This window comes from Montipora foliosa, chromosome 3 (genome assembly GCF_036669935.1).
Source record: "Montipora foliosa isolate CH-2021 chromosome 3, ASM3666993v2, whole genome shotgun sequence".
Taxonomy (NCBI): domain Eukaryota; kingdom Metazoa; phylum Cnidaria; class Anthozoa; order Scleractinia; family Acroporidae; genus Montipora; species Montipora foliosa.
The window spans coordinates 25,542,531-25,555,030 of NC_090871.1; the positions used below are offsets into that span (position 1 = coordinate 25,542,531).

At 38.2% G+C, this 12,500-nt stretch overlaps 1 protein-coding gene across 7 annotated transcripts in view; it reads right to left on the reverse strand.

Moving 5' to 3' along the window:
* Window positions 1-6,983: 6,983 nt before the first annotated feature.
* Window positions 6,984-12,500, reverse strand: part of LOC137997150 (uncharacterized) — a 42,929-nt gene continuing 37,412 nt past the window's right edge. For 4 of the 7 annotated variants that reach the window (XR_011122420.1, XR_011122421.1, XM_068842960.1 and 1 more), the window contains one exon: window positions 6,985-7,807. Coding sequence is in view for 5 of the 7 variants with exons in the window: in XM_068842960.1 (XP_068699061.1) it covers window positions 7,682-7,807 (126 nt within the window). In the remaining 2 variants the exon portion in view is untranslated. Of the gene's footprint in view, window positions 7,808-12,500 lie in introns of all 7 variants that reach the window. The other 3 variants (XM_068842957.1, XM_068842958.1, XM_068842962.1) reach the window with 2 other exon arrangements.

Sequence of the window (12,500 nt, forward strand, 5' to 3'; positions counted from 1 at the left end):
GAGTACCAAGATACCAATTTAAAATGCTGTTTGAGGGATTTCCGTTTTTTTTTAAAACCGAACTCCCGCAATGGCCTTCGACGTAACCTTCATCGGTAATTTTTTGCTAAGCATATTTGACACACATTTTTCGAAAATGACTAACTGTCGAGGGTCGTGGGTCGTGGGTCGTGGGTCGTGGGTCGTGGGTCGTGGGTGTGGGTGTGGGCATGAAAACTAATAAAAAAGAAAACCAGTTGCCTATATCACTTGCCGTTTGTATTTTATATTTGAAAGAATGTCACAGACCTGTACAGTTTCCCTTTTGATGGTTTGTGGTTACAGATAATTCGCAAACCTTCAATTCACAGTTTTGCTTTAACGAGCTTGTCCTTGTAAGATTTACCTCTCTTGTATGATATTAAAGGAGGTTTCTTGAATATGCTAGCCAGCGATGGCTGGTTTTGAATAAAACTCAGTATTGCTTGAAGATATGACACTGCTGTGTGGTATGTTGTGACAAATGATAGAATTTTCTCGCTGGTTTTGACTTTTTCTTCAAGTGCCGACTGTCTTCCAAAAACATTGACCTCAGATAGAATTCTCTCCATAAGGTGCCCAGGGTAGCCTCGCTCTTCCGGGCGGGCTTTCAATCGAGATATTACCTCCTCAAATGTTGTTTTTGAGGAGTTTGTACGGAGGAGCCTAATAGCTTCTCCTTTGATATAACTCTTCTTGGCACCGGGCGGGTGACAAGAGGTGAATGCGTGTACTGGAAGGTTTCAGTCGGCTTGTGATAAGTTCTGACATCGTTAGTGGATTCTTTTCGAATTGTTCTCCTTTGTATATAATGCTGTGTCTAGGAAAGTGATCTCATTCTCTGAAATTTCCGCTGTCAACCTTATAGTTGGGTGTAAGTTGTTAGCTTGTGCAATGAACAGGTTGATCTCCTGTTTATTTACGTCCCATGGTGAGAAAACGCCGTCAATGCCTTTTTTTTTTCAATTTCTGCTATGAAAATGTTGGCAAAAGATGCTGCCATTTTTGTTCCCATGCCTGTCCCGTTGACTTGGAGGTAGTTTTCTTTGCTAAACTCAAAAGAGTTTTCTTGGAGAATGATATTAAGCATTTGTTCCAGAAAACGTGTGGGGACAAGAGGATTACTATTGCAGAAGTCGTCGTATTTTCTACATACTGTTCTTACGCCCTCCTCTTGTGGGATATTTGTGTACAAGCTGTTTACATCCATAGAAAGCAAAATGGTGTTGTGTGACACCTTTGTTTTTTCTATACATTGATAACATCAGTGGTATCTTTGAGATACAATTTTTGCTTTTGAGCAATAGGCGACCCACAAAGGATGATATCCTTCCAGTTGGGCCATCGCAGCTCGAGATTCTTGGTTTCCCGACTTGCCTTGGTTTGTGGATTTTTATTAGAGTGTAGAAGATTGGAACCCGAGGCGGGTTAGGGGTGTGCTAAAGCCACTTTCTTGTCATATCGTTAATGTCTTTTTCTTGATAGAGTTCAGAGATGATATCATTGACTCCATGAAGTGTTTCTTTAATCATGGGCTTTTCAAGAGGTTTATAGTAGTCCTGGTTGTTGAGTTGGACCTTTGTCTCCTGTATTTTGTCATTTTTTATTAAGAATGGTAGTTGTGGTGCCCTTATCTGCTTTTTTAACGTTGATTGCAATGTGCTTTTTTTAGTTCCTTCACTCCGTTGTGCTCTAATCTAGACAAGTTGTATTTAGGCTTCGTCATTTGTACCTCCGATATCTCACTTTACTGTTTCCAAGTAGCTTTCAAATGCAACTGATCGTTGGATTGGCGGCACCCAGTCAGATTTTACATGAAACGGATGTGGTTCCTTATCTTTACCGTGAAATATGTATTGAAAACGCATTCGCCTTGCGAAAACTTCAAAGTCACGCAACAGTTGACGTCTAATGTTCTCGTTTTTCACGGGTGTAGGTATCTATGAATTTAAGCCCTTTAGATATCAAGCTGACTCGGTTGTCAGTTAAAACAAAGTCAGAGGTTTTTTTTTTTTTTTTAATGTAGTTTTCATTAGTTTCCTTCCCTTTGGTAGTCGGCCTTTTTGCAAGAGTGGTTCTACGCTCTTTGCGTCTGGTTATTTTCGATCGCCGAAAGGTTTAAGGTTCACCCAAAGCTGATTGCCTAGAGGAGTCAAAGAGGAGTCTGGGTTTTGGTCGAGGGTCGAGGGCAAAATGTCGAGGGTCGAGTAAATGACATAGAATGTTTTTGTGGAAAAACATTCATTGCTAATTTTACAGACAATTTTCAAATCGAAACCCCATATTGCTTATTTTTTTTATTTTGTTTTGAAATCAACTAGCAAGAAAGAGTACGGAATAAAGTACCGGTAGTTCTTTAAGACATTTGTTATGCCATTGATGACGTCATTTTACAAAGAAGCATATGAATTATCAGTAATCAACACGAACAAAGAACTCTGTTATGACTATCGACACAACAAACGGAACGAGCTACTTCGGGCAAGTCTAACGTGCCACATGCTTGTCTTTCAGTAAAGATCAAATACCATACACGAGAGAGAGAGAGAGAGAGAGAGAGAGAGAGAGAGAGAGAGAGAGAGAGAGAGAGAGAGAGAGAGAGAGAGAGAGAGAGAGTTTAATCACATCTCCCAGCATCTCGAAGTTCGTCAAACGCGCTCCACGGCGCATCGTTATTCATCTCGATCCCTTCTGCGGGAGTACGTTTGAACTTCTTATAGGTCACGGTGAGACTTACTATAAACTTTAACCTTTTTCTTCTTCCTCCAGATGCTGGTCCAGTTCAGTTCAGCTACTTCAGTGAGTGTAAATTTCCAGCCTGGCTGCTGACTGCATTATTTCTGCTAAGCATCCCGAAAAAAACTGGAGGAACTAACGACTGATCAAAATATAAATTATTGACGCACCTTAGAACGTGGAGAAGACGTTATGTCCACTGAAAATGGCCAAAAGACGAGTAGCACAGAAAATCGGTTCTCTCGCTGTCCCAGGAACGGGACAGGAAATGTCTGGCACATTTCACGACTTGACGTCTAGATTTGGCACTTCTAAATAACAAGGCCCTTTCATGTTTCATGTTTCATGCCCTTTCATGGTATGTTTTCGGTTCTCTCCAGAAATAGTCTTTTAAGACCTCTAGGTAAGATATTTAGAAAAATGGCGCTCGTTTGTCCCAATCTGAAAGAAAATGTCTTTCATTCTGCTTTGCTGTTGCTGTCGTTGTTTGCTTTGTGGATATCTCTAAAGCAGAGAACGGGGAATGAAGGAATGGAGAATAAAGGAACGGGGAAAAGGGAATCTCTAAAATAGGGAATCTCTAAACGGGGGAATCTCTAAAGGCGTCAATCTCTAAAATGGGAACCTCTACTAGGGGCAATCTTTAAAATCCGGATCGGAATCTCGAACAGCCAGCATTTCCGTGAGGATAACTGAAGCAGAACGAATGCGTTTGCAGTTCTTGTTATATTATATTTTGTTCACTTTGCTTTTCCCCTAGTTTGTATTATGCTCATGTTGTGACTGTTTCGCCAGCACCAAGTGTAGGTCATCACAAACACATGAAAACATCACAAAGACAAGATTTTATTCTAAACCATAAAGCTTTCCATTTTTCATGTATCGTACTTCACTTCCTTTGCCATTCATAACCTGATAACTTGGCTAAAAATTAAAGACGGTCTACAAACTAAAGAGCCAAATGCAACTTTATCTAAAATGGGGAATATAAGGTTTTTGCAGGCGTCCAGACGTTCAGACCGTCGTTAATAGAGACCTTAAGCAGCAGACGTTCGTGAGCCACGGACGGCGGCCGGAAGTTACTTTGAGAATTTTATTTCATACTGTGCATGGCATCACGTTCGTCTCTGGCAGCGCGGACCCCAGAACGGCATGTTTTCGGTTCTCTCCAGAACGTCCACCTTTTAAGACGTCTAGGTAAGATATTTAGAAAAATTTTGTTTATTTTTCGACGCTACTTTCTTATAAGGCTCAAAATATACTTTTTCAATATATTGTACAGGTTTGGAAATGGACTGGACTGAAAAGCATGATCTATGTTTGGCTTGTGAAATTCGAGCAAGTGATATCTTTAAGTCTACGAAGAAAAAAACAGTTCAGCGAGCTCAAGTATGGCAGCAAATCGCAGATACTTTGTGTAGCTATGATACACCAACATTTACAGTGTCCAAACGTTCCGTACGGGATCGCTATGGAATAATCTCGTCCAAGTATAGGAAAAAGTTAAGCACCGAAGAAAGAGCGAGTGTTATAGATGAGGAGCAGACCGAGCTCGAGGTGCTTCTGGAAGAGCTTACTGAACAAGAACACTTAAGCAAAGAAGAGGGAAACGAAGCTAAAAGAAAAACTGAACAGGATAAGTCTAAAGCCCAGGAAACAAGAAAAACTGCAATTGAGAACCTTGGAGAAACAAAGAAGAGGAAGCTTGTAAATGGCGAGCAAGATGATGCAACATCATTGCTTTTGAAGAATAAAACAAGAAGACCCGGGTCAAAGTAGTTGTCTACCTAAAGGAAAAGTCGGAGCAAGAAGCAAAATTATGAGAGCAAGAAATTGAAATAAAGAAGACACAACAAGAAATGGAAGGCAAGAGATACGATTCCCTGATGGCCATGATGGCACAGCAACAACAACAACAGTAGGAAATTCAAGCATCAATGGTCGAGCAGAATAAATTGATGCTGAACTTACTTTCAAGGTTGGTTAACAATTAACTTTTACTGCCAGCTTTGCTTGAATATATTACGAAAGTTGTTACAGTGGTTTTTTATTAGTACTGTAAGAATATTCTCGAGTTCAGATTTTTTAATCTTGTTGACAATGCTTGGCTTGGTCGAATGAAATTGTGTTAATCGAGTTGGCCCCAAAATTGCTTAAAAAATAAGTTGCCTGAGTTTTAGTTTGTCAGTTGTCACAGATACAGTAGTTTTGATCACCAAGAGTATTTAAAGATGTGTGGTTTCTGTTATCTTGACAATAGTTGCATTTTATATTTTTGTTTAATCAGGAATCTATTCAAAACAAAATCAGATGATGAGTTGTTGTTGAGAATTCATGGAGCAATTAAAAATATGTTGTGATAGTTTCCGGATATGAGAGGGAAGCTTGCATTTGTTATCATTTTTAGAGGTTACCTCATTTTGAAGGGGGGTGTTGTAAATGCAGGTTTAACATGTTGGACTTTATCAGGACTACCCATGCTAAACGTTTTCAGTGGTACAAAGGGAGTATCACTGTCCTACAAAAACTATTGTATTTTCAGGAAGTTTTCGCAACAAAATGCAAGCATATTGAAACATATTTCTTGCATTAAAAGATGCAACAAATGTAGCTAATGGTTGATTAAAGGACGTTTTAATTTACAGTTACACCTGCTAAGTTTGAAAATTGCTCCAAAAGTTTCAAACGAGACTTTGACATCAAAAGTTCTTAATCTTCTTTTAACTGTGATACATATAGAAAATGAAGAAGATATCTTCATGCAAAGTATTCTTGGACTGTTGGTGGTTGTAAATCAAAGTAAGTGGATGTTTTATTGCCATACAAGCAAGTGATGGCATTTTGAAGTAGAGCACACCACCCCTGGAGAATACCTACCTCTCCAGGTTCTGTAACAAACCTGAATCTGCCAGTATGCCCGCATCATGTCTTCTGCCCTCTGCAAAACACAAAATGTTATTTACTGAATTAGAGTGTCATTAAAAATACAGGAGAAAGAGATGAAGAGCAAATAAATGGAGGGGTCAAGCTATTGAAATCTCCAGCAAAAATATAATAGCAGAAATAGCTGATATTCTTATGTCGTCAGTAGATCTATCCTGGGATAATACATGTTTGGAAGAAAAATACATTGTCATTTGGAAGAAAATTACGAAAATTAACCCTAAAATTGCGAATGTGAATGCAGGGGGAGAAGATACGTACGTTTCAATTAAAGTTATATATCTTTACCACGTTTATCCGTAAAGATTATTTCGCAGAATTCATCAACTATCTTTTGCCTACATTGAAATCGCTTGACATGGATTCTAGACATGTTATATACAACGATGAAATGATATATGAAATGAATCATATGAACTGAGCTCAGTTGATTAGAGCGTCGCGAGGTCACGGGTTCAAAGCCCGTTGAAGTCCTGAATTTTCCAGACTTCTTTAGGCAATTGCAACTGCGAGGATCATAGCTTCGTATGATGTTATATACAATTTGTATCCAGATTTTCACTGACCATGTCATTATCTGTTTCTTTGATAGAAGTTCCCCAATCCTAGTGTTCCAATGGACAAGACGTCGTCGCTATCTTTTTCCTCAAGAAAGATAGATACAAGTTATTTCTTTATCAGACTTTTGCTTACAGTATCTTTGACAAAAAATAAGTTATAGTTACCTTTACCTCCTATAATGAATTTCGTATGGCAATGGCAATTGCTTCTTCCTCGCCGTATTCCTGAAACCGTCTCCACCTCGTGTTACTGAGAGGAGAATCCTCGCTTCCTCGAAACACGCTTGCGTAGGTTCGCTTAGAAGTGCCGTCGCTGTCTTGGCTACCAGAAGCCATTTTAGAAGGCACATTGAGATGATAAAACGAATAAAATGCAGTGATCGCACCAGAAACTACTAGCTAAAAGACCCAATACCCCTACGTGACCGTGTGCGCGCCACACAAGAGGACAATGAGTGTTTCATCATATCGTATCGCGTTACGTCGACATCCGGATGGGATGTGGTCACGCAACGATGTAAACGGAGAGAAGGGTAATAGGAGATGATTGCGAGGCGATAGGGGCGTGCTGGGGAAAGGATTAGGGGGGAGGGAGGGGGGGCAAAGCTAGATTTGAGCCTGCGATGCTGGATATTTGGTGCAATTGTTAGCGGAGTTACCCATAGAGGTCTGTTTGAAAGTTTGCGTGCCATAGTCTGTGATGTTTTTTGCTCGGATCAATGTTTCTATTTGTCTCGTCATACCACGCATTTTTTTTTTTTAATCATCATGAAAATGCAAACCGCAAATGACATAGGCGAGTGGTGTTGTCTTTTTAAATAGTTTTCTAGAAATGGATTTTTTGGGGGATTTTTGGATACCCACGACTTTTAACTACACCCTCACCCACGACCCACGACTTAAAACCACTAAGCAACAAATCGGAATATCAAATAAGCCTCATACGGTTTTGGTGATAAACGCCTTATGAATGACATTACACAGAGGATAGCCTTCGCAGTAAAATTCGATACTCGATAAATTCGATCATACGGACATCGGTCGCTTAAGGTTCTTAGGCTCCGCTCTTCTTTCGATTAAATCAAGTGAAAAAGAAAATATATTTCCTGGGAAAACCACTTCAAAAAGAAGAAAATAAAAAGAATACAAAAAATTCGCAATGGACTCCCGTGAAGGTCTACTGTAAACTTAAAACGAGAAGTGAGGAGGGGACAAGGGTTCAGAGAACGGAAAACGACTTGTGATCAACCCGGTAATCCGCGTATGATCACATGATCTTGATGAAGGTTCTCTACAAATGTCTGCTTCGGGAAAAATGGTTGAGGATATCAAATACAATCAAACAGTCTTCCTCCCAGTTTTCATGCGGTAGTTACATTGAGTTCGAGAAAACCAAACTCCTCTGTTACGCAGACCAAATGCGATTACTTTACATACGCTGTCTTATAAAGCAGTTCCGGTCTCCCTGTCTCTGGATCACTTCCACACCATGCAGTACTCTGATCTCCTATTTTAAAGTACGGTCCTTTGCTCTTACCACCCCAACAAACCTGTAATAAGACCAAGAGCTCATCAGAAGGAGCAAACACCAGTACTTACAGTAGTTTTCAACAAAGAATAATGTCACGCATGCGCATTCGGAATCTGAAATTCAGCAACATTTGTTCGAAACGCGGAAAAATGAGAAGTGGTGATTATGGCACCGGTATGGACTTTCATTCACTCTAGTTATTTTCCTGTTTTTTTACGGACACACCGCCGTTCAAAGAAAGATCGCTTTGTTTTACGACTACTCTTATTACTGCTGATACTTCGTGGCTGATACTTTATCTGCCTAAAAGAAATCATGCCAAGGGAACGACAATTTAAGAAATCTGGACATTCAAAATTAGATGAAAACCCACGGTGACAATCGAGACGCACACAACTTGGGTCATAAATCGTTGTAACACTTTGCTAAAACAGAAAGTGAAGCGCATGCAAGCTATGAATACCGTACCCCTCCTCCTCCCTCCCTTCAATGTTGCATTTACCGGTTGGCTTTTGCACTGGAACCCCTAAAAATCAACATTTAAGGGGGAGAGGGAACAAACTGCCGTCAGTGTTAAGTGATATTCGTGACTCACACTGCAGCTCGGAAAATCTGACCTTCCTGCCTCTGTCCCGCGTTGTTATCAAAGTTTCTACTTATGAGTCATTAGAGTGACAATAAAGTAAGTTGATATTTCATGAAAATGTGTACTTTGTTCCCTTTTATGGGCGAACGTTTCTTAAAAACAGGAAGGAATATATATATTTGTGGTAAAGACGTTTAACAACAAATGGTATGCGACAGAAAACCGACGGTGCGTTTCACTTTTAAGGCATCTGATCCCAAAGAGCGCAGAACAAAATGTCCAGAGAAAAGTGAGGAAGTAGCTTGGTAAAAAAATAAATAAATAAATAAAAAGTTAAAAATAAATTGATAAATTTCTTTTTCTTGCACGAAGCCTTTCGTCCAAGACGCAACACCCGATGGCAAAAGGGAGAGGAAAGAGTCATCGAACTTTTGACCTGAGCTTTGCTCCACAAAATCCCTTTACCTGGTGGTTGTTCCTTTATTTATGAACCAGTTTGCATAGAAAATTAACTATTTAAAGTGGCAAGACTTGCGAGAAGGAACACGACGTTGTCCCGGTCACTTGACAAAGCGTATAAGTGTCGTCTGAACAGAGCCCACAGTTTCCCAAGATTTTAGGGTACTTTTTGGTGCAAACGTAAAGCCAAACAATGTTTTGACCTGGCATCAGATTAGACTACCAAGAAGAGGAATTATGAAGCGGAAACAACACCTTCAGTCCTTTCTTAGTGTGTGCAATAAACGTTTGCTTAGTGCAACTGCAAGACATGCATGACATGCTTTGTTGTCTTTAAACTGAATTTATTACCAAAGCTTAAAAAAACTAAAAAACTAAAAGACTTCAAAATGGGACAGGTAATCACAAAATAATTAAAGGTGTGAACGTGTGACCCTCAAATGGTCTTAATGACCTCTAACTTGAAAAAATTAACTGGAACCCTGCAGTTCAATACCACTCAATTCAGTGCCTCTGTTTTTGTGTAACATGTACCACAGGCAACCAAGTGTACGCTTTATGGAGCGTCTAGTTTTCGAATCATCACCTATGTAATTATACTAAAACAATTATTCACCGATTTTTACCTCACCTTTGGAGAATAATTGTTAATTATTCACATCAAACAGTTGCTGCTCAATCTACTGAACAGGATATCCATTCAGCTGCAGTATTCCTACTGATAATTTTTTACACCTAGGTTAAGCATATAGTCAATATCGTTATTAACAGCTTTCAAGAAATATGAAATAGTCTAACTTGAAGTTCTAAAATGTTGACAATCTACATATTATATGGTTAAACTACTGACATAATAACACTGGTTTCCACTTTTCAATAATCCTCCCAATGTTGTTCCTGAGAAGCCACTTAGTCCTTTGTCCTTGAGTGGCTTTGTGGCTCTCGTGGTAGATCCCATTGTCTGTAAACAACAATAATTTGCTTAACTGTCCAGATAAGTGCGGGGATCACTTTTCTCTTTTGTCTGAAATCCGCACTTCAAATATACACTCATTTGATTACCACTTACAACTCTTTTCTCCAATTTTCAATTTGATAAATTTCTTACTTGAGTGAGAATTATGATTTTACAGAAATTTACAAACTGTACAGTAAGATTTACATGATAAGTAAATATACATTACATTTGTATGGAATGTATATTTAAAATTTTCAATCCCTTGGGTGAGTGCTTTAGGGGCATCCAGTATATATTTTATCCATTCATTTATCCAACTACTACTATTTATTTCTTTAGTTTGCATTGCTCAATAATGTTAGAAAGATAAAAAACTATTCGTAATAACTAATATAAATACTATATTTATTTTCTGTTTATCTGACTGTTTATGTGCAAGGAATGACACCAAGAAAGGTCAACTCAATATTTAGTCCCGTCTAAACAGTCGTATTGTGGTATACCTTCTCTTGGATATTTCCATATTTTTTGCAGTTTATAATATAAGTTGTCCTACACCAAGAATATAGTAAAAAAAAGTGTATTGAACAAACAGTTGTGCATAATGTTCGATCATGCTAAATTAATGTATACCAATTATTAGTGAACAATGTTGAAACCAAATTTCAATATCGGGATATTATTGATCGGATAGCTATTAATTAATTAATGGGACAAAGTTTTTCAGTGAGTGATTAATTAATTAATTAATTAATTAATGAAGAAATTTTAGAGAAAATACTTGTTTAATACTCACTCACTTACTGATACAGTAGTATTATTGATGTATTTAGTTTAAATCATGAATAGTTGATGGACCAAAAACATTTAAGATCAATGGCTGCACATTTAGTACATTTTCTCCAGATTTTGATAAATTTACAAATGATTATATTCTCTGCAGTGAATATGAATGAGCATGGAATGTTATCATTAAATATTTCAAGTAGTTAATAATACCCTGTCAGTGTTGTATCAACAAAAATCGGCTTTGCCTTGAATTTGAAATGAGACTGCCTTTCTTAATTTAAAAATTACACAGAAGACTAGCCCTGGTTTATATATTTCCAGAGATCACACGTTAAAATGCACATTTTAAAATTGCATAAGATAAATCTATAGATGGTCAAGACAAATTTTTACCTCCTTAACTAGAACTAATTAACAAAATTTCATTCCAGTACCACCACATCATTCTTTACTAATGTATACATTTCTTGAAAACATTATCATTACTTTTCAATAATTTGCTGGTAGCATTAATAAGACTTGAAGAAGTCACAATTTAATCAATGATAGATCCAATAAAGTGATAAGTTATTATTTGCTAATTGTTCGTTTTTAGCAATCTAAAAAAAATCCAGCATACCTTTATGATTACTATGTAATTAAAAATATTATTTCGGTTTCATTAAATGAAAGAACGTGAAATTTTTCAGTTAGTAAATCTTGAGAGTGTTTGCATTTGCAAATCAAATTTTGAAGCAGGCAAGAATTCACTTTTGGTCTCATAATTAGACGGAAATCCATCCGACGTATCTGTCGAGATAAAATTAAAACAGATGTTTCTTTTAAGAGAATTGAAAACATCTGATAATGCTGAACGATGACTCAAAGACATACCTCGATCTTCTTCCACTGATTCGATGTAAGGTGCATTTGAATTCTACTTGGATTGAATGAAAGTCTTCGAGATCGAGGATTTCGCAATTGGTTCTGAAATCCATACATGTCCAATACACTCGACCTGAGTTGGGTTGTCTTCACTCGCAGGCGAATTGAGTCCGATCGCGACCGGAACCGGAAATGGGTGCATGGCGCTTGATCAGTGGTACCGGAAGTGAGGGTTAACAGGAGCGAGGGGGTTGAAAAAGTTGGCAAACAGACTCGATCGGATCAGATGGAGACAGCTCTTCCTGGCAAGAGTCAATCGAACTCTCGGAAGTCAGTTCGCGCGTGACAGAAAATGTCTCTCAGCCATGACGCGAAACAAGCACACGCTACACGTAAAAATATACGTCGTTCTTAAAGCCATGAGGCGATCGATACGAGCGCACTACACATGTAACATTAGTCGTTCTTTAAGACATGAGGCGAAAGTCAGCATCACGAAACATTGCACTCCACACTATACCTCGTTCTTTAAAGCATGAAGCTGAACAAGATTTTCAAAAATCCAGGTCATTGAATTTCCGATTGCGACAGAAGTTCTTGTCATCCAATCTCCAACAACAATAAATTATTAGCTTTTCAGTCAAATCCACTGATTTCAGTGACGAAGACAAAGAAAATTTGCGTGAACGAGAGCCTTTCCCTGGATGAAAACTTTCATTTGTTTTTCTAATTGAAATTGTGATTAATTCCATAAGACATTAGAAACTTCTATAGCATTCTGGAACTGTTCCAGTTAGAAGAGCTCTATATTGATTATGTGTGAAATATAGAATGGTCAAGGTTATGACATTAGAAAGTTCTATAGCATTCTAGAACTGCTCTAGTTTGAAGAGCTTTATAGAAAGTTCTATATCATTCCAGAAGCGCTCTAGTAAAATGGTCGTATGTGCAAACTTCTAAAGTTCTGATTAAAGTAATAGAGCTCCAGTTCTAGAGTTCTAAGTCAGTCAAATTCGCAGTTCTAGAGTTCCGAGTTCTAAGCTCTAGAATTCTCAA